We start from the raw sequence: 21663 nt of genomic DNA on the forward strand, positions 1-21663 counted from the left end.
ACTCGCTTGTCAACGATCCTCCACTTTTTACGTAAAGCAAACAAACAGTCCTCTGATCCACCATGAACTAAGCGAAGAACTTCACTTCAAGCATCGAACTGCTCTACAATCCATCGGAAGCTGGAGGCCCCTTATATACTATCCAATCGTGTCAGTGAATTTCGCAGATAATTGGAAAGAGAGAAATAGACATACCATGTTTCGCATGAACAAAATACCACACCGTCGCAATCACTCCAAATCCAACACAGACCACACTCGCGTAGTTCATGCTCACTTCAGTAACCGGTAATACTGTTGGCATACTGAACAGCACAATCTCAAATGCAATCCAGCACAGCGCGATCACATTCACAATCGGTCCAATGATCGGTCCAACATTCCACTTCGCCTGGCTGACCTCCACACGGCGATTCCAGAAGAGCGACAGCGCGATCGGAATAGCGTATGATGCGGCGAGAGCGATGACGCCTACGGAGACGAACGCTGTAAATGCGCTGGTACTACCGAGATTGATGAGACCGAGCAGCATCTGCACGACAGTTACGAGGATGAGTGAGTAGACGGGAACCCCGAGCTTCTTATTGACCTTGGCAAAGATCTTGGATCCGGGAATCGCATCGTCTCGTGCGAATGCCCAAGTACAGCGAGACGCAGCGACCGTGATGCTGATGGAGCAGAACATGGTAATTGCGAGAACCAGGAATGTGAGACCCAGACCACCACCTGGTGAGCCCATCACGATGTGGAAGATATACGGGAGAGCCTGACCAGATGGTGCTCCGAGAATATCTTCTAGCGGTGGCATTGTGACGCAAATCGGAATGATGAAGAAGAGACCAGCAATACCACCAACAGGAACGCAGAGGGACAACGCGCGAGGAACTTTGATAGCTGGGTCTGAAACTTCTTCAGCCATAGACGAGATCATTCCAATGGCAGAAAACGTGTAAGCTGCAGGAAGGAGACCAATGAAGAACGTGAAACCACCCCATCCAGAAAATGATGTATCGTAGTGCCCAAGAGCGTAAGAAGCAGAATGACGTCCTACATCTGCCTTCACAGACAGAGCAATCAAGATGATCAGGATAGATATCGCAGTCCAGGCAGCGCAAATGGTATCGACCATGGGCAAGAAAGTGTTTCCGAATGTACAGATCACGAGCGTGATCAAACAAATTGCGAAGAAGATGAGGAGGAGTTGCCAAGCTTTAGGGACGAAATCCGGATGGTACATTGACACCGTTGCCGTGATCAGAGAAGCAAATCCGAAATTGACCGATAGAGTAATTGTCCAATTTCCAATCAGCCAGATCCATCCCGTGATAAACGACAAAATCGTCTTGTTCGTCTTCGCAATCTGGAAGCTCCAGTAATACGGTCCCGCGCTCGTCGGATATCTCGAAGCTAACTCACTCAGACTCAAAGCCACACACTCATCCAGAACTAAAACCATCAACCATCCAACGAATATTGAAAGTTGACCACCTCCATAGATGGCTACAATCAGAGGTCCACCTTCGCCATAAGGAATAGCGGCAATGGCGAGGCTTTGGAAGAGTAAGGTGAAGAGGGAACGATTGCGGCGGAGTTCGGGACTGTAGCCCAGAGCTGTGAGACTGTCAAGATCATGAACGGTTCCGGCTTCGTTGTTTGGGGATGCAGGTCCTTTCTCATCGACGAGCTTGGTTTGGGTGTCCATTGTTGTGGTTGTTGGGATCGATCTCAAGTCAAGTTGTGTCAACGTTGAGATCCTTGGACGACGTCAATCTCAAAACAAGATGAGAGGCCTGAGATGCTGATAACCAAGTTGATCCTCGGTTCAAGCCAACAAATACGTCGCTGCTTTTTTCGCGTCCTACTGGTGAATAATGTACCACGTGACGCGTCCTATCAGGAATATCCGAATCCAATAGTCCAAGAAAACACAAGCAAGTTCCAAGACGGGCGAAATCCACAAAATCCCCAGTTTTCAAGCAATGAAGCCTCTCCAAGAATTCTTGTCCAACAAACAATACGTTTTCGATCCAATCAAGGACAAGAACCTGCAGAATATCGAAGGGGTATTCGCCCTTTAAACAACAACGGCGCTGCAGCACGCACACAAAAATCGGGGAGATAAGAGTGGGCTGTTCGGCTCAATCCACCTAGAGGTTTGGATCTAGGGAGAGGGGAAAGGGGAATCAGTGGACAAGAAGAGAAAAGGAACGCGAAGGTACGGCGAACCTTATCACATGGTCCTGTACGGAACGTGCACCTATCCATGGTCTAGGGACCGATATCTACCTATTTAGCTCGACTCCCCTCCCTCCCTTCTTGCCTAAGATTTGGACGGGAATACCCCAGGCAAGGTCTATCAACAACGTGCAACATGTGTATCTGCGGAGCACGCACGTCCGTGTTTGAAACGCATCATACATCACCTTGCCTGCGGGAGTATGAAAGAAGAAATCCATGTGCTGTACAGCATAAATGACCTGTACCGCGGTACACATGCATCACCACCACCAAGAAGCTCTCTGCGACTCAACCATCAAGATGATTAACCATAAAGTTGAAGTCATCATCAGATACCGACCCCATGGGCAGCAGCAGCCAAGGCTGACAGCGGACATCCTCCACAAAACCTTATCAGTTCGTACCCCTGCCTCCCTGCCTCCTCTCATCCTCATCTCCCCTATCTATCAACAAACAAAACAACCAAAAGCCACCACACCACCCCTCTCGCTAGAACCAAAATTACCCTATCTCTCCCCTCTACCAACCAATCAACACATCCAATTGGTAAAACAAAGTGCAGTCTATCCCCACCGACTCCCCAGAAAACAATCAGATACAGAGGTAGTCCTCCCACCACCTGCAGGAAGTGTTTTCTGTTCTAGGCCTAGTCTGGGGAAAGAAGCCTAGTCTTCGAAGCTTGATCTGTCCCGAAAAAAACCAATGTTGATTGGCGGATCAAAAGAACTATGAATGCGGGAAGCCCTGCACGAACGGGACGCTACTGCATGTACGCCCCGGGGTGGAGGTGCTGGAATAGGAAGTTTGTTGGACCAACATTTTTATCACGTGGATGGTGTGGGGATCTCATCAGTTATCAAATTCATTGCTACGCAGATAGTCATCTTTTTGGAAGACTTGAAACTGACATTTGGTGTTGTGGCTTTGAGGCGTTCCTGCAACTAACATGGCCTCCAGATTACAGAAGCGAGTACGAAGATCGTGTTGGCACGAATGCATATCCCAAGGGAGGGAGGTCTCACAGCATTGCAGTACGATAATGTAGTGTTCCGTGCGGGTAGATGTGAGGATGAAGGGTCGGGACGGGAATGCGATGCGGATGTGCTTTCACGAGGTAGCCAATTATCTTGACAATCGTGGTAGGACAGAGATGCACATGACGATTGCATGTTGAGCTTAGAGAGTTGTGTAGTACAGCAGCTCCCTGTGAGTATAACCTTATCTAGACTCCAAACCATTGTCTTCGTTTGTGTAATTAACTTACTCCAGACCCGGCAGAGTGATGTGTTTACTCTGCTGGCATTCCGAGTCTAGAAAGAGACGGCCAGGTAATAGTCTACTGGTAACTCCGCTTGTAAACAGCTCACCTCGTAGCTTCAGCTGTAGCAGTGTGCATTTACGAGCTCCTCGATTTACGAGCTCCTCAAGAGCAAGGAGTCGATCTAGTCAAGTTCAATTCCACCATTCTTGAACGGATGATAATCCTCCTCACACTCCCCATGAAATGACTCTTCCATCTCCGCGACATCCATTCCAGATACGATATCGCTGTGATAAATTAGCATCAGTTCTTTCAACCGCTAAGTATGAACAGCAAAAAACCTACTCATCCTTCGCCAAAACCTCCAATCCCGGAATACAATCCACCGCCGCAAAAAGCACATAACTCCCTCCAAAGCTCCACACAAACCCAATCAACGCCTCCAACAACTGCACCCCCAATTGCCTCACATTCCCATCAAACACCACCCCACCATCAATAACCGTCCCATCATAACCCGCAACTTCCCTCCTAGCAAACAACCCCGTGGCAACCGTGCCCACCACCCCACCCACACAATGCGTCGCAAACGTATCCCCATTATCCACCCACCTAATCCTCTGCGCCAACTTCGTACTCTTAAACCTCAACGCCTGTCTACAAATCACCGCGCCAAACACGCCGAAGCAGAACGCGGTTGGCATGTCGATGAATCCCGCTGAGGGAGTGATGAGCACGAGCCCGGAAATTGCGCCCATGAATGTAGAGTCTAGACTCCATTTCCCTGTCTCGTAGTACGTCATTGACGCCCAGGTTATGGCACCGGCTGAAGCGCAGAGATTGGTGACGCAGAGAGCCATGATGGATTTGAAGTTGAAGGAGAGAGTGGTGCCTGCGTCGAAGGCGAGCCAGGAGTTCCAGATTGTGACGAGGGCGAGGAGTTGTGAGAGGGAGTTTCCCGGGCGGTGGAGAGCGAGGTGGGATGGTGTGCGGAGGGGTGATTTCTTTGAGCGGAAGAGCGGGTAGGAGAGGTAGATACTCAGTGCTGTGGCTGTTGCACCGGAACAGATATGTACGGGTGTACCGCCGGCGAAGTCGAGGACTCCCAGGCTGACGAGAAATCCAGTATCAGACCAGACCATATGGGCTAATGGACAGTAGATGAATGTTGTCCAAAGCTGGGAAATGTTAGCTAGTGTCCTGGTCTCGGTTCTGGATTTGATATCAACCCAATGTAAACAAACTCACAAAAATAAATGGTATAACCGCCACCGTCCTCCCCCTCTCAATGGCTCCTCCAACCGCAATTGCACAAACCGTGGCTTCGAACACTAATTGGAACTCGGAGAACAGAATAGCGGGAATCGTTCCCACGGGATCAGCCAACACCCCTCGATGAAACGCATATTTGAAGTCTCCGATGACAGGTGAACCATCTGAATAGGCGAGAGAGTAGCCGACTACAAACCATTGGATTGTACAGCAGGATATCACGAGTAGAGAGGGCATAAATGATGCCATGCCATTGCGGCGATGGCTGTAGCCTGAGTAGGCGAGGCCGACGGCTGGTATGATGGGCCAGCAGAAGACTGTGCAGACGAGGACGAAGAGCTGCGCATGTTAGCATGTTCTGAGATACTTGTTCATCTAATCACAATGGAATATCTGAGCTAGAGGATTTCGTCCAATGTCAACAAGAACTTACCGTATCCGTCAAATCACATGACTCCCATGCTTTCAGAACGTCAGATTTCATTTTGGGAACTCAATCTCCTCAGCACGAAACAAGAGATTGTTAGAACACCAGAGACAGACGCAAAGAAAGAGGTACTCAATTCTCATGAGGTTCGCATTCCCCATGCTGGGGGAGCTGTTCTTATCGGGCTGTTGGCTTGCGAGACCAGGGGCGGCGATTGGCCCCACAATGCAGTACCTCGTACAAAAGAGGTCATAGATAAGGCCAGGCCCAGCCTAATCGATCATCACTTCGCCCAGAGGCTCGTGTGGAGTTCGCAAGTTTGTGTAATCCAATAATAAGACTAGAGTAAACAAATGGCTCGTTAGTATCTAGCTTCCACGCAAGATTTGGTGATGAGAGCCTTCTGCTAAGGTCTGTTATGCCCACCTTTGGGACCTTCTTATATCTTCTCCAGTCCCACCGGGGTTACGTGTACCTTCTGCCTCCAAGCCATGAGCTAATTTCCAAGCATCTTGAGCTTTCCTCCTTTTCTTGACCCTCGGCGTGTACCAACGCAGTCGTTCCGCCGGCCTACAGCGATCCATAAATCCTCCCACTTTTCGGAACTTTTGATACCGAGTCCGTAGCAGAGTGGCACCATCTTTGTACAACCAACGTTTGCATGCATACCATTCCTCCTTCTGACCGAACAGTATCTGATGCTGCAGATCCGCATTTCCCAATTGCCTGCTCCCATACCAATGCCCTCTCAGAACAAACAGGTTACGTTTGCGATGTCATCAAAATACACCCACCAGCTTGCCGTCATGCAATCATCCCCACGATCCAATTGTTCCCAGCGCTTTTCCAGAAACCCTTCCAAAGATCGAAGACTTTCGAATGACAAGAAGAGTCCTGTCCGAGCAAGACTCTTCTTGATGCCAGCCCTTTGTTCCTCCTTCAAACAATGTGATCCAACGATGAGGACTGGGAATAGGATACAGTGATGAAGCTTATTGGTCAAAGCATCTCCGCCGATAATCTCCATGCAGCTTGCTACGGCTTGTTGAACAAGTTCATGGTTCACATCAAGGACACTGAGGGCTCTGTAAAGATAGACAGATGCTGTGAATCGATAGCAGGCGCAGAATGCTGCCCAAGCTGCTTGATCGGGAGTATGCTTCGCCTCTAGCTGTCGGACAGTTTGTGTTTCGAGAGCCATCTGGATAGAGAGCAAGACCCCGATAGATACAGTACTCCGAAAGTTGCGTACTTCGTGCCCAAGCGAAGCTAGTTGTGATATGATAGCCATTGTTTCCAGAAAATCATCGTCGCTTCTGACATTGCCCCACCAAGGGTCACAATCCCCAAATTCCGCCCAGGTTGTAGCATCGAAGTATGGATCATCTCCAATCAAGAGAGCATGTGTGAGGTCCAGCGTCGCGAATATCGAGAGCATCAATAGTGGCAGCTCGTACTTTGTCTGTAGTATTCCTCCCATGCCCTTCCATTGTTTCAAAATAGCCTTTCCTCCGATGATATGGTGGTGAGTCGCAGAGCTTTCCGTAATAGGTTCAATGATTCCATCGAGTATGCAGAGAAGCACATTGGCTATGAACAGGGAGTGGTTAAGCTCTTCTGTATGCGCGCCCATCAAGTGTTCCCTGAATAATCTAAGCGCATTATTTCGGTCCTCGATCTTCGATAGTGACAAGGCTTTCTCGTTGGCACTGCGGTACGTCGCATGAGCATTTGCAACCGCAACGACCGACTGGAGAAGTACAGGATCTTTCGACAACTCGGTCAGGTCGAGGTGCAGTACTGAGTTCGAAATGGTGAAGCGGGGAAGGACTTCTTGAGAGAAGTAGAGCATATGGTGGTCGGCGCTCTTGATGAGGGCTGCGGGTTTGCACAGAGGAATCTTCTTGCCGGCTAGACGTCCTCGGGAAGCTACACAGTCCGTCCACTTCATAAAGTTAGCGCTGGGTTACATCGAGTCCAAAAATCAGCTCGGTCCCTAGACACCGGCTATCCGCAATATCTTCAAGCCCATCTGAAGCTTTCTACATGCCAGCAAGGGTTCTACATACCCGTAATCTGACCTTGCCATAATCACAACGTCTTCCAACCTTGGAGCATTTGGCACAAGCTGGCAATGTCAGATCACAGATCACTCTGCGTTCCTTACATCCCCAGCATGACCCTTCGACGGTCCTAATCCTTGGTGTGGGCATTTGGATGATCGAGACATGAGCGTTGACTGCTGATAAAAGGGATGGAGATAAGGCACTGATGGAATGGGAAAGGCGGCTTGAAGGCTGGCAGGTCAGGTCGAGATTATGTAGGTTTGGCAAATGCCATCCATCACGTCGACGTCCATGTCTCTGTTCTTATCGTCCCGTACCGAACGCTGCGGTTGGTTGTCTTATTTTGTTCCAATAGAATGCATAATAGGTAAGAGCACCCCCACCTGTTTCACGTGACAGGATCGAGAGGTGTGGGGGAGTGGATCGGCGAGTCCGGACAGCTTGATTAGATCCCGTCATGATCTACTGCAGGTCATCCTTGGATTGAAAGGCTGCACCTGCTTAGAAGAGACTGGATTCCTGGAGCTGGGACTGACTGGCATGGATTATGTTTGAGTGGGAATCGAGTGGGTACGGACGGTACAGCAGAACATCCAGAACTCTGGGGTAAGGTAACCATGGGAAACATCCAGTCCAGCCGCCTCGTACCGTCCCGGCATCAAGAATTCGATCCTCCTTTACCGCCTCTTCTCTCCTTCGAAAACCTTCCATGCAGACGCCCCTCTTCCACGCAAGCCGTCGAATCTGCCTCCATCGTCATATTAGCACATGCAGACCAGGATGTCTCTGTCTTCGGGACGTTTCGACTTCCAAGAGCTGTAACCTTGCGTATCCAGCCGTAAGATGTAGCAGCATCTACTCGGATTATTGGCTGGCCACGTGGGTATCAGGTTGTTCCAGAAGTGTGGTGGAATACGATCTGGCTTCTTGAGGAGTTGAAAGAGGACGGCTGGTCGTGGTGCGCGGTTTGCATCGTGGGAAGACAATTGGCTGTAAGAGTTAAGGGGCTTGTCAAATTTCAAAAGACGCCCAAGTCCCAACGACTTGGTGAACAGCTGCCATGAATAAGACCAACACAGCCCTATCTCCAACCTTTACCGGTACATGAACGCACACCGATTACCAAAGTGCAGTCTCTTCCCCTGCATTGCTCATTCAATTGCCAGGCACCGATCGATTTGTTGGTTTCGAGGGAGATGGAAGGCTACGCCCTCCTTTAGGGGAATAGTGCCATGCATGTCTGCCCAGACACGGCTTCATGTTGGTCTCAAAACGGTATTTCGATTCGTTTGCAAAAATGCCTCCTTTGGCACATGAGACACTTGGAAGGATGTTTAGGAAGTTGTCCAAGTCTGAAGTTTCGGACAAGGAAGTTTCGGTTTTACTTTCGGTTGTTCCTCCTTGTTTGTTTACTACCTTCCTTTTTGAGATACGCAGAGTCTGTCAAATGGTTTGTGCTTTGTTAATCTATCGGATCTTGCCATCTATCTGCTTGATATTATGTAAATCTTTCGTTGCTTTAATATTTATCTTGTCTCGAGCATCTGCATTGAATAGGGGTTAGCATGGGGGTTTGAGAAGGGGCCGTCAGCTGTTGCGAGAAGTCAGTTTCCTGCGATGAGGGGAAAGAAGATCGAGAGCTGGGGTATCGTGCCCGGCTTCAAGTTGAAGTCTTCACATGACTCAGATTCTTGTTCATGGGAAACGGTTTGCATCTCGGCCTTGTCTCATGCTACCTCGGTGTCATTACGGGACTATGGAATCTGCCTTGGCTTGAATCTGCCCATCTTGGTTCCCGCCATGATATCAATGCAATGGGACCTGGCTACTCAATCTGCAACGTACTTCATCGTGGCTGATCGTTTGAATGCAGCGAAGTCATGCCAAGGATCAGACCTGCTGTTCCATGACCATTGGTAACTTGACGAAGTGTACCCTATCTATGAGGGAGGCGCTGTCTCTTCTGTCAATGTATGGCCGAGTATCAACCCGGGTGATCATGGAACGTTCATGTTTGATCCCACGCGCGCAGTTTGAACAAGGTATCAGTCCCGCAGCCTCAGCCCACTCTTTGTGGCCGCCAATTATGAATTTGTGTATACTTGCTATCTATCCTGCTATTTACGCATGTGCGATTCTTCCAAGGCTTCCTGGGTTCATCAGCAATTTATGGGAGTGAGCCAGTTTCAATTCACGCTACTTCAAGGTCTGCAAAATGTAATCGACGGTGCTGAGTGCTGGGCTTGCTGAGGATCGGACTGGGTAACCATAAGCTACGTCGATGCCCTCCTGCTCTTACAGGAGCTTCAGCCAGAGCAAATCAAAGTCCACAGAGCTTTTCATCGTGTCTAGAATATCTGCGAAGAGTCTGCGATGGCTGTGGCGTTCCAGATCCACTCCTGGGACCATCATCCAACCCAATCTCCTATTTTCCGAAATAACCAGCAACCCATCATAATGTATCCGTAATTCCATGACCCTGATTTGCGATTTTCTCGGATATTTGTATGTCTACGAGTAGTCCTGGTGAAGATCGTTCTAGTGGGTGGATCTGAAAGGATGGGCAAGACTGGTTCGACACCCTGTATCAGCCCTGTTCCATTAGCAAACGTATGCCTTCCCATTGTAATTCTTGGTACTTAATTTCGCGCTCTTCATATGTCTTGGCTCTGCGTATCCAGCTGTTTTCGAACTAAATCTGCGATTGATGGCAAGCTTTCTCGGCCACTTTCTTCGAGGTTTGACCGTCACAGCACAACACTGTCACTCCCTTGTAGATCCTCCGCCTCCTTGCTTGCATATATGCACTGTAGATCATGCAATCCTTTGAGTTATCTGCAGAAGAGCTGGCCACCCACGATAGAGATTCTCGACGAAGGCGAGTTCTTTCGGAAGTCGGCGAACTCCACTCTCACCCAAACCAGGGCGTGTACGGCCTTCCGTTGCTCAACGATATTCTTCTGAAACCTCGCAGTCCATAACCAGTGTCAATTAGCTCCAGTAGCAACTGGTAGATGTCTGGTGAAGCGTTCGATCTGTTAGCGGTAGTAATTCGTCGCTGGTCTTTGTGGCGTAGAATCCTACCCTCGTCAAGGCGGTCTGCAGACCCAGTAGACATCTGGCTATTTGGCTATTGAGCTTGAAGAGAGAACATATCACTGTATTCGATTCATTGTACGGAATCGATCCTGAATTTGCAATAGAGGGTTCGGGATCGTTCGTCGCACTCCAGAGACCAGTCAGTCAGCTTGGAAGCAAGGGTAGAATATACCTACCTTCCTCGTGCGGGTTCTAAGTTTCGCAGAGTATTATCATAGCTCTTCTGCGTCCTGTGTGTCATAATTCGTAATAGAGCCTACTGTTGCGAAGATGATCGGTCTGCTCGAGGTGTTGTTTGGAAGTCCATCCCGTACAGTCCCAGACGCTCACCTTGCACCTATGTAGTATTTTCCATCAACGCTGTATCCGCACCATTTCAGCTTCTGGTCAACATTCCTCACTCATGAGTTGAGAGCATTAGACACCGACGGAAGCGGTAGCGACAGTTGGACCGTTTCCTCGTTGGTACTGTCTTTCAACTCCATTCGCGCCATTTCCAGATAATTTTTGCTCCTTGGTATCTTGACATTGCGCAAAATGTATCAACTTATCTATCTGCCCTCCACAATGTCTCCGCTCGACAATTGAGAACAGGGTGAGAGGCGTCATGTTCATTGTGTGTGGCGTTCAGGGCTCATCATTCCAACGAGGCTGTAATCGGCTGTTTTGTTACCTCCATTCTTGCTCGTCTCTCTTCTTTTCCTAGTTATTGGGTATTTAAAATAGTTTGGATATTGATTCTCGCACCGTTCTGTCGTGGGAAGCATGCTTGGATCTGGTGAACTCGGGTTGTAGGCACCGTTAGCCATAGACACATCAGACCACCTATCGTACCCTTGTCCTTATTGCCACATTTTACATTCAAGTTCCTATGGTGAATATATCGTCTGCGAGATTGCGATGAGGTCTGCGATCGATGGAGGCGTGATCGGTTGTTCTTTCGGAGCCTAGCCATTACTCCACGTTGCTGACAGCCTCCGTTGTGTCCAGCAGAATGCATTTCCTACCCAATGTCAGTTTCATCTCTCTCTTCGTTCAGACAAAACCCCCGTAGTTCTCATTCAGCAGTGCTGAGATCTGCGATCTGCGATCTACGAAGGCTCTCTTGTCGCAGCTTGCGCCGTGTTTGGCAGCACTTGTTTCAACACTCTGGCATCCACATTCCCATTGTCCGAAACTACCCCCGCATGATGAATCTTATACTTGGTTCATTATCAACAGGAAGTTCTCTGTGCGATTGGTAGGGTACTGTGTAGTCGCTGTGGACGAATCTGGCGGCCTCTCTGTGGATTTGGGAAGTAAACAAAGCAGCAGACTTGGGCGCTGATCTCAATAGGTCGATTTTTTTTTATCAGGATTGACTTCAGAATGATCAAGAGCTCAAGACTCGTGTAATTGAAGTTGTCTCGGTCTTTCTGATTGCATTATTTACCCACTGTCGCGATTCCTGGCAGGATCCTACTCAGGTGCTCCTTCCACACCACAATATCAAACTCTATCACCGACACTTCAGATTGAGAGACTCCTACATCTAGAAATATCATTACCATCATCTCAAAACACTCTCAACGCCTCAATGTCTACTCTCGCAACATACATCACCATCGCCAGCACTCCAGCGCTCCTCCTCTTGCGCGCACCGCCCATACCGGCTCGATCGGGGCTCTCGCTGTTGGGAGGCTACTCTCGCCACGAACCTCATTCCGGATAGGTTCAAGCATCGACCAGCTCATGAATCCAATCATTTCACGATCACAAGCAAATTTTTTCCAGAGATCAGCACACGAAAACGGTCAAGTCCAGCACGTCACCCAACAATTACTTAGTGCCACAGAGGGGTTCAAAAGGTCGACCGCCCCCCGAGATTCTGACTTTTCTTTCTCTCCTCTACACACTTCGCTCTCCTCTCCCACACATCATGTCGCGTTTCCACCGCTTCATTCCTTCTACCTCTACCAAGGTGGTCCCTGGACACCTTCGGTCACCTATCTCGGCGTCTCTCTCTGAGATTCGTCGTGGGTCTCAGTCCCACACCTCTCCTCCTTCGCCCTATTCCCTCCGCCCTACCCTCAACTCTTGGACGAAGAGATACATTCGCACTGCCGGTAAGCTGGCTCCTCACATAACCTTACCTCACATGACCTCGCCTCACATGATCCTATCTCACATGATCACTTACTAACATCTCTCCTCTGATATAGACAAGAGCTTCCAGACTCTTCGCAGTGCCCCTTCCTACCCTAACACTCACTTCCGACGGACATCCTTCGACAATTCCTTCGACACTTCGGTATTGGAGGAGGAGTTTGAGGACGTTCCTGAGGTGAGTGTTTCTGCTAGCATATCAGCCATCTCTCCTTCTGCCTACGAGCAACCTCAAACGCCAAAAACAATTGAAAATACAAAATCAAAAAACACAATTCCAGTTGATTCTTCCTCACAATCTATGTCTCCGGTTTACTACCGCTCTCCGTCCCCCACTTCTGCAAATGACTCTAGCCAGTGGCATAAGTCTTCCTTCGGGATCAAGGATCCTTTTATGTCCAACCTCCATTTCGTGCGAATGGATGAGTCTTGCAACTGCTCCAAGTGTGATGCGGCTTGCAATGACTTGGACGTTTCTGACTCTATGACTCTGTACAGTGCAGAGTCGGTCTCCTTCTCAGTAGAAGATGACTCGAGTCTCATCCCCATTCTGGAGCCTTGCATGGCTTTCAGTTTCACTCCATACACATCAGCACCTTCCTCTCCATCTACTTCTTATATTTCAGAATCTTCGTTCTGTCCTTCGTCGTCCCCGTCCTCTTCCCTTTCAGATGAGTCTAGCCAGTGGCTACTTGAGAACTCTCTGATTTACAAAGACCCATTCCATCCTAGCTTCCCTGTAGTGCGGGAGGAGCAGGATGATACTGCATCAGACTCTAGCTATTGGCTTGAGAACTCTCTGATGTACAGGGATCCATTCCCTCACACTCCAAGTAAGTTTGATCCCCCTCCTACTAACCCCCACTTGGACGCTGAGGTGGCGGACGATTCAGGTTCAAGGTGGATTCATTCTGCTGTAGCTCTTGGAGTTGCAGTAGTCTCTTCCCTTGCACTAGCTTGGGCATTATGGTAAGTCCGTTTTGGTTGTTTGCTAACGTCGAACAGGGCGCCTCACATGGTCTGGCCTTCCCGTGGCGTGAGGTGTAGGCTCAGGCGAAAGCTTGATGTCTCTAACAGACCCCAATCAATCAAAATCCTTCTTATCAAAGGTAGCTCAGCCTATTCCTCCTATCAGAACGCTTCTGACCTCTGACACATTTCGAATAGGGCATATGAGATACATTCTGCTGTTTTTTAGTGGTTCGGTGGTTGGATCAAATTGGGCTGGGGATTGATCGTCGTGTTCTTAGTAGCGTAATAATATTGCTTTCAGATCACTCTCTTCTCCTCGCCCTTCATTAATATGACTTGACTTGACTTCCATGTATCGCGCTCTAACAAGACTAAAGGGACAACGGCGTCAGTGCAGAGATATTCAAGTAGATTATGTGAACCACTGTATTATGAACGAAGCGCAGCATTCTTGTTTACACTTCGCTTTCGCTTACTGAACTAGCGACGCACTGGCTTCTACTCCTTGCCCATACCCCGTCACCGTTAAAGCTTTCCTCTGCTGATTAGAAACCTTTCTCTCTCGGAGAATCTATGATTCCGCTTCTTAGTCCCCATCCGCCTCATGAAGTGACTACAGTTGAAAAGCAGAACCACAATTCAGTATCCATTTGGAAGTCGAATTCGGAGGTGATATGCCGAGGCTTGAAGATGGATCGAGAAGTCCAAGACATTGCGTAATTTGCGCAATATTGCCGCTTATTAAATTGAGTCTGAGCTTGGATCAGGAGCCCGGATCCTTGAAGAGATCAACCACCCTCTATTTCGTTGTCTTCGTCTACCTTCACAATTTTAATTCCCTATACACACATTTCCATCAACCGAACATTGAAATTCCTCACGAAGGGCTTCATCCACTACTTCACGAACGATTTCATGCACAAATCTGCACGTCGCATGCACACATCTGCACCTCTCTGCAGCTGACCCAATTCCAGGCAAGCCACACTCTCGCTGAAGCCCGTACGGGACCCTGAAGTGGGGGATGTGGGGTGCAGCTAGGGCTATTTAGGTAGGTCTCGCCGGCGATGGTGCACTGTGGGATGCGCTGACTGGTTGAGTTTTGGGGGTTTATCGATGGTGAATTTGGGCGGGGCCGGGCTGAGGGAGCTAGGTAGACGGGAGCTGGAGGGGTTCTACTTTAGTTTTCTTCAATTTTTGATGGCAGTGTTTCTTTACTTTGATTTATTTGAAGATTTTGAGGTTGCTGAATTGACAAAAGATTTGAGGAAGAGAAAAGAGAGATTGCGTGCTTGCGAGAAAGACATATTTGCGCTGAAGGAATTGGACGTCTGAAGATATTCGAATATTCCGCCAGAAGCGACAGCAGATCGCAAATATGGCGACAGTAGTAAAAGCCGTAAGCTGCCTTCCCCATAGAACTCTACCTCTCCAGCAGCAATCAACTAACACCCACAGACCGAGCACGTCCTCGTGGAAACAGCAACAGCTGTCCTATCTTCCGTTGGCGCTGCCGCCACCGCCGAATTCAAGTCTCTTGAAAGTGGGATCGCACAAGAAGCCGTATCAGCAACAGACGATGACGTGTCGAATATAATTGACAAAGTGCAAGGCGCTGTAGAAACCGTGGTAGAAGAGGTCTCGAATGGCGCGGAACATGTCGTGGAAGCTGTCAAGCAGCATCCGGAATTGATTGCTGAGTAAGTCTGCTAGCGCGGTCTACCGATTCAGGAATTTTGCTGATCGGCGTAGGGGAGCACTCGCGGTAGCAATTGGCGTTGCATCACTTGTTCAGCCTGAACTTATCGCTGGAGAAGTTGCGATTCTGGGCAAGATGGCTGCGGATAGTGCGAAGAAGACAGTCACGCAAATTGCATCAGATGAAGGGGAGAAGATCGTCAAAGCAATTTCAAAAGATCTGGCTGATGATGCAAAGGCAGAAGCCGAGAAGGATAAGTTGCAGGCTGAGGAGAAAAAGAAGGCTGAGGATGGGGAGGGTGCAAAAGTGGCGGCACCTGAGGGAGCGGAAGTGAAGCTTGTGACAGAAGGGGAAAAGACTATTGCTATTGAAGTCCAGAAACCTGCTGCAAAGACTGAGGGGGGAGCTAAGGTCGAAGAAGAGGCTGCCCCTGTAGAGTTGAAGATCACGATTGGGTCGGACGGGGAGATCAAAGCTGTTTCGAAGTCAGTGGTTGAGGGGGCAAAGCCTGTGGAAAAGCCAGCTGAGGAGAAGACTGTTGCTCCGGAAGTAAGCTCAACATTCTTTATGTGACATTCTGGGACTGACTGTGTGTAGGCTACGGAAAAGATCGAGACACCGGCGGCAGTGAAGACAGAAGCTCCTGCTCCAGGCACTTCAGAACCCGCCGCCCCTGTTGTTGCAGAAAAAACTCTGGATTCCGCAAAAGAAATTCCAGCCCAAGCAGAGCCAGTGAAATCGATACCCACGATGACATCCACGGTTGTTGAAGCCACGCCAGCAAAATCTGAGAGTGTGACTCCTCAGCCAGAACAGACCCAAGTTTCTGCTCCAGTGGTCAAGGAAGTACCTATCCCAATTACCCAGGAAGAGTCAGCCAAAGAGAAAGCCAAGGCTACAGAGCCTCCAGTATCGAAGTCTGTGGTCGACACTGAGACGAAGACTGAGCCTGAAACACCGGCGAAAGTAGCTGACAACCAAACATCAAATGAACGGGGACCAGTGCAAACGAGTGCGCTCGAGGCAACGGAGGTTGCAGAGCCAGAGATTCTGTCTGTACTTGGAATTGTTCACAGCGACGCCGCCAAGGACCAGACCATGATCCAGGTACCAGCGATCCAGGAGGTCTCGACCTCAGAACCCGATACGACAGAAGACTTCGTCCAGCAGCTTTTGCAGCGATCGAATTCGGTAGAGCCAGTTGTTCCAGTTGAGAAGGTTGAGGAGAGGGGAATCTCGTCACCGGTGTCAGCAAGTGTTGAGTCTGTCCCCGAAGTCAACCAGGAGCCAGCAGTGATTCCAATCATCACTGAGCAGTCGAAGAAGGAAGAGCCTGTCGAAGTCCCAGTGCAATCCGAAGAATCTGCCACTGGCACCGAGCAAAAGCCCACCAATCCAACTGAGCCAGTTCAGCCAGATGCACCAGAGGCCAAGTTTACATCTCCAGAATCAAACCACAGCTCCGTAGAAGTTGAACAGAAGCCCATCCCAACCGCCCTCTCCCAAGCCAAAGACCTCGCAGTCTCCGCTCTCACATCCAGTGCAGTCGAATTTGGCCCAAATGTTGTGACAGCTGCAGCCTCTGTTACCAATATCACCACAACCACGACAAAGACCGTCGAGGTACCATCTGGTCCAAGTGTGAAGATGGTAACTGTCAGCCAAGAGAGTTTGGATGCCCTGCATGCTAGTACGTTTGCCACTCTCCTTCCGAATCAGTCCGAGACTAACCATACTGCAGAACTCGACGCCATGCACGAAGCCATCCAACACATCACCAAGAAACTAGCTACCCACCTCTCTGCACCTCAAGCTCCGGCACCAGTCGTTGTCAAGGAGGTCGCAGTTGAACCCACACCGACTCCCACCACTCAAGCAGTTCCAGAGCCAACTGTCCCATCAACCTCAGAATCAGCACCACAGGAACCAGAAACTACTGCTCCAGTCGAAGCAACCAACACAACCTCGGATGAAATCACAGCCGTACCGACCACCTCCACCAACCCTCCCGAGACTCAACCCACCACCCCCAAACGACCAACGCACAACAAGCGAGGCAGCGTAATCGGCTCAATCGGTAAATTCCTCTGGCCATTCGGCGGTTCTACGCCTCCTCCAAAAGAGGCAACTGTGAAAGCTAGCACGGCGGAGGTTACTGGTGAAGTTGAGGCTGAATCGCAAGTGTCGAAACCGAAGAGCAGCGGGAAGGATTCTGCGCCTGGGCCGGAGTTGACGAAGGCGAGTAGTACAGTGGAGGTTACAGAGGTGTTGGCTACGCCTGTCGCTGTTTGATTGAGGGAAGAGTTTGGCTGTAAGATAATTTGAGGAGAGGGGAGGAAGGGTGGATGGTGAGAAGAGAGCTGAGAAGGACGAGGTGGTTTGATGCATATTCTGAGCGAGGAGTTTTTTTGTCCTGATTCTAAGATACCAGTTCTTTGCATGCATGAGTTCTTGGAGGAGCATTTTAGAGATGTTATCACCCGCGTTTAGTAATTGGAGAGTGGGGTAGTTGTGGAGTGTTGAATGATACATAATGTCCCGAGTTGCCATTTCTGATCTCAAATTCTACCATTCGCAATTCCCATGCAAATCATTCTCCGCCCTTGAAAGGCGGCACATCGACAACAACCTTGCTCTCACCAATCCCCCTCCTCGTCGCCTCCTCCAAAATCGCCTCCGTAGCCGTAGCACCTACCCTGGTAACACCCAGCGCTCGTACCCTCAACAGATCATCCAAAGTTCTCACTCCACCAGCTGCTTTAATCTGCACACCTTCAGCAGCATGCTTGCGCATCAGCTCGAGATGATGGGTCGTGGCGCCGCGATAATTGTAGTCGCCGCTGGGTAGTTTGGTGAAGCCGTAGCCGGTGGAGGTTTTGATGAATGCTACGGGGGGTTCGGCCGAAGAGCAGATGGTGCAGAGGCGGATGATTTCGGCATCGGTGAGATCTATAGAGGTAGTTCAGTATGTATTTGAGGTTTGGAATTGGCTTTGGGGTGACTTGGGAGGAGGACAGATTGGGGCATGAGCTTACAATCATTCTCAAAAATTACTTTCAAGATCGCACCCCTCTCCACCACAATTTTGTTCAACGTCTCAATCTCATGTCTCACGTACTCCCTGTTCTCAAAGTAAGCTTATAAGGTCTGCGAATATTTGAGATAAATAAGTGGGAGTCAAGCAATATGAGCCAACATCCCAGAGCAAAGAGCAAAGGAAATTCTCGGACTAAAGACACACGAACCATTTCCCGCTCTTCACCCGCCCAATGTTAACAACCATATCAATCTCCTTCCCACCCTCCTCGACCGCTCGCCTCGCTTCAAAGGCTTTGACTTCCAGTGTTGAATTCCCATGCGGGAAACCAATGACAGGGCATAGCAGCACGGAAGTTCCTTCAAGGGCTTTGCGCGCGAAGGGGATGTGGTAGGGTTTTATGCAGGCTGGTGCGGGAATGTTAGTTGGGCAGGAGTAGGGTGGGAGATTGAGGAGTTTGATCAAATTTGGTGTAGAGGATTGAAGTTCTATGAGGATGGGTTACTGACCGGTTTTCACGTTGTATTTTTTGCAGATTTCGAGACCCGCTAGGACTTCGTCGTCGGTCATGGTGGGATGTAATAAGGAGTGATCTATCATTTGAGCGAGGTCTGAGATGGACACTTCCAGGGTTTTTGGACGGGACATTTTGGTGATGGATATCAATTGGTGTTAAAAAAATGTTGGTTTTAGGATCTGGTCAGTGTGTTTGATATATTGAAGTTGGTGGTGTTGCCGGCCTCGCTGGATTTGGATGACCCCGCCATGACCCCGCCGTCGCTTAATTTTGACCATCCTCGTTCTGATTTTTGCCGAAGACATGCAAGGCTTTGTTTGCCCCAAAGCAAGATCGAAGGTTACTCCTTTGGTCCTTGGCTTTCTGTGGTACTCCTGAAGTACACAGATGTCACTGTGGAAGCAAAAAATATGTCAAGGTCTATGAGAATCAACCTGCAAAGGAGACAGGTTGCTTCGATTCTACTGCGACCCTATTTGTACAACTACTCTCGCTACCAGCCTCCACTCTACGACAACCACCTCCCCGCGGGCTTTCGTGTCTCTGCTTTCAAACCAGGCGTATTTGATGATGTCGCTGGCTTCACCCGAACTTGAATTCCCCATTTCTCTTTCCAATCAAGCTCCAACAATGCTCTATCTGCATCTTCATCCTTCACCAAATCCACAAAGCAGAAACAATTCTTCTTCTTTCCATCACCATTATCTTGTGGGACCTTCAACTTGCTAATCGTGGCGATCTCGAATCCTTCAAAGAGCTCCTGGATTTTTCGGTCGGCAGTGTCTTGGTCCGCGAACTCGGGTAGTCCTCCTACGAACAGTCGTCTCCTCTCGGTCACTTTGCCAGATGTGCTTCGACTGACGCTGACTTTGATGTTCCAGTCCCACTTTGGCATGTTGTCAAGAGCTGTTGCTGCGGCAGCTGCTTCCTCTGGTGTTGCAAGATCGACGAAACAGTAATTATGGTTTCCAGGTAGACCTTTCTTGGATTCGTGTGCTGAGATCGGCTTGCTGATGACTTTGACGTTGTAATCCTTGAACAGCTCAGTCATCTGCAAGTTTGCTTCATGCTGGCTCTCGAATCTTGGTAGACCTCCAACGTAGAGACGACGGCCCTCATCCGCAGCAACATTTAGGTCGGCGGGCTTCTCGAGACTGTTCCGGCGATTGAAAGAAAGATTACCACCTTCAGGCTTGATTTCAGGACGGTTGTAAGACCGCGGGGTACTTCTGTCCGATTTGACACCTGGCTTGACCTTGAGTGCTCGTCGGAGGAACTCTCGGCCGTTGTACTCTTGCATTACTGCCTCAGCAAGTTCTCGTGTCCTGAAATCAACGAAGCAGTAGGATGGATTGCGTCCAGTCATGGCATCCACGGACATGTTGATTCCCTCAATCCCTGGCGCGAGGTCCTGAAACAATGTCTCAATGTCCTTGATGGTAGCCTCATACGGCAGGTTTCCGACATAGAGTCTTCGGCCTTCCTCGATACACTGCGAGACCTGTTCCCCCGTTAGATTACATCTACGGACTCTGGGCAAGTCACTTACCTGCGACTCGCTCATTGGCTTTCTGAGACCATCACGTGATGGTGAATTTTGCTGCAATGGGCTCGACTGCTGGCCTCGACCCCAATTCGAGCGAGGCTGGAATGAAACTCGCGGGCTACTTTTTGCTGGTGTAGCTGGTGAGTCTTGTGGGTCGCGTTTGACGCGCCAGTTGTTGGACTCCATTTTGAAGGACTTGTCTCCTTCTTGCTTCAAATGTTTTAATTCGAGGCTGTGAGGTGTTTTCTGTATTATAATGGCTTTGCAAGGAAATGTGTTCGGAAGTGGGTATTGAAAGGTGAAGAGAGTCCCGTCGGAATGTGAAGTAAACAACTTTAGTGGAGTCTGCTTCAAGACTGAAGATGCAAATTTCGCAATCGCTGCCCTCAAGTGCCTTTCCTGTTGAAATAGGAGCCTAGTCTTATGATTTGATGCAGCTGCTGGGGTTGCATCAAAGAAAACTGAGCTGAAAGAAAATATTTTTGACTTTAGCTTCGCAAAGGAAATTGTGACCCGCCGTTTGAAGAGGTTGCCGTTGAAAGGTGTGGTCCACGTGACTCCTCTCTCCTCGCTTGAAGTCAAAGCCCTTTCCGCCGACGCCACGATCTCCTTGTCTTCTTCCATTTATATCACGGTCACACCAGCAGACTTCAATCAGTACTTTCAATCCAAGCCAACTAGCTTCGGATAAGAAATGTATTTTAGGCATGCTGAATTGATCTCGGGCCTTCTCTTCCAGATAGGTGCTGGAGTTTTCGGTAGAGCGGCATTTTCCCAGATCAGTTCCCAGATCAGTTCCCAGATCAGCTGGGCCTGAGGAGTCATACACCGCCACACCACAACACAGGGGAGTCACAGTCGCATCACATCCTTTCTTGTTCCACGAGAACTTCCAATTTCGCATGCCAGAGTCTGTAGACCATGTCCCACGTATTGGCGGTTCGCCACGTGGGCCCTGTTGAAAAAGATTCTGGCCTTTCACACGTGTTCCTGGTCTGTTCGCTCACCACCCAGAAGACTGGCTCAACGAATGCTCCATAAGAGTAACGTGTGCTATCCATGCGAATCTCCTCCGTATATATAAGCTTTCCAATCGACCGTTTCCGCGATCGGTACATGCTCGGTGGTTCAACGAGCCCAAAAACGGCAAATATCGAAACATGACAGTCATAGAAATCATTCTCCAACCATCCCATCCAACAGTGGACACATTGATCTTGGAAGTCTGATGAAAAGTGACCTTCATAAGAGCACCTCTGTTTCCGATTCCGATCCCGATCAGATGACTTCAATATGTTCCTAGCTTACCTCGTCTGTCTCCATGACTTGACGAGAATAAACGGTGCGCGGAACCTCCGCCAAACGGATCTTTCCCTTGACCATC

General features: G+C 49.3%; 7 protein-coding genes across 7 annotated transcripts; 2 read left to right on the forward strand and 5 right to left on the reverse strand.

Moving 5' to 3' along the window:
• Positions 1 to 103: 103 nt before the first annotated feature.
• On the reverse strand, positions 104 to 1702 carry ONS95_008965 (uncharacterized protein; the record flags this gene model as incomplete). Its single annotated transcript, XM_058502530.1, has 2 exons — positions 104 to 138; positions 196 to 1702. 2 exons carry the CDS (start codon positions 1700 to 1702, stop codon positions 104 to 106), a joined length of 1542 nt encoding a protein of 513 aa, XP_058361459.1.
• A 1978-nt stretch (positions 1703 to 3680) lies between these two features.
• On the reverse strand, positions 3681 to 5255 carry ONS95_008966 (uncharacterized protein; the record flags this gene model as incomplete). Its single annotated transcript, XM_058502531.1, has 4 exons — positions 3681 to 3786; positions 3845 to 4677; positions 4748 to 5110; positions 5205 to 5255. The coding sequence occupies 4 exons, from the start codon at positions 5253 to 5255 to the stop codon at positions 3681 to 3683; spliced, it is 1353 nt and encodes a 450-aa protein (XP_058361460.1).
• A 691-nt stretch (positions 5256 to 5946) lies between these two features.
• ONS95_008967 (uncharacterized protein) lies at positions 5947 to 7411 on the reverse strand (the record flags this gene model as incomplete). Its single annotated transcript, XM_058502532.1, has 2 exons — positions 5947 to 7143; positions 7268 to 7411. 2 exons carry the CDS (start codon positions 7409 to 7411, stop codon positions 5947 to 5949), a joined length of 1341 nt encoding a protein of 446 aa, XP_058361461.1.
• A 176-nt stretch (positions 7412 to 7587) lies between these two features.
• ONS95_008968 (uncharacterized protein) lies at positions 7588 to 13481 on the forward strand (the record flags this gene model as incomplete). Its single annotated transcript, XM_058502533.1, has 2 exons — positions 7588 to 12468; positions 12565 to 13481. The coding sequence occupies exons 1-2, from the start codon at positions 12282 to 12284 to the stop codon at positions 13479 to 13481; spliced, it is 1104 nt and encodes a 367-aa protein (XP_058361462.1). The 5' UTR covers positions 7588 to 12281.
• A 1165-nt stretch (positions 13482 to 14646) lies between these two features.
• On the forward strand, positions 14647 to 17696 carry ONS95_008969 (uncharacterized protein). Its single transcript, XM_058502534.1, has 4 exons — positions 14647 to 14879; positions 14939 to 15728; positions 15777 to 16869; positions 16921 to 17696. The coding sequence occupies exons 2-4, from the start codon at positions 15315 to 15317 to the stop codon at positions 17469 to 17471; spliced, it is 2058 nt and encodes a 685-aa protein (XP_058361463.1). The 5' UTR covers positions 14647 to 14879; positions 14939 to 15314; the 3' UTR covers positions 17472 to 17696.
• Positions 17697 to 19183, reverse strand: ONS95_008970 (uncharacterized protein). The gene is made up of 4 exons (XM_058502535.1): positions 18726 to 19183; positions 18425 to 18623; positions 18215 to 18300; positions 17697 to 18128 (listed from the first exon to the last, which is right to left on the reverse strand). Exons 1-4 carry the CDS (start codon positions 18862 to 18864, stop codon positions 17770 to 17772), a joined length of 783 nt encoding a protein of 260 aa, XP_058361464.1. The 5' UTR covers positions 18865 to 19183; the 3' UTR covers positions 17697 to 17769.
• Positions 19184 to 19241: 58 nt separating this feature from the next.
• On the reverse strand, positions 19242 to 20903 carry ONS95_008971 (uncharacterized protein; the record flags this gene model as incomplete). Its single annotated transcript, XM_058502536.1, has 2 exons — positions 19242 to 20234; positions 20283 to 20903. The coding sequence occupies 2 exons, from the start codon at positions 20901 to 20903 to the stop codon at positions 19242 to 19244; spliced, it is 1614 nt and encodes a 537-aa protein (XP_058361465.1).
• Between the last annotated feature and the right edge of the window lie 760 nt (positions 20904 to 21663).

Source organism: Cadophora gregata (assembly GCF_030347475.1).
Source record: "Cadophora gregata isolate MNR1 chromosome Unknown scaffold_3, whole genome shotgun sequence".
Taxonomy (NCBI): domain Eukaryota; kingdom Fungi; phylum Ascomycota; class Leotiomycetes; order Helotiales; family Ploettnerulaceae; genus Cadophora; species Cadophora gregata.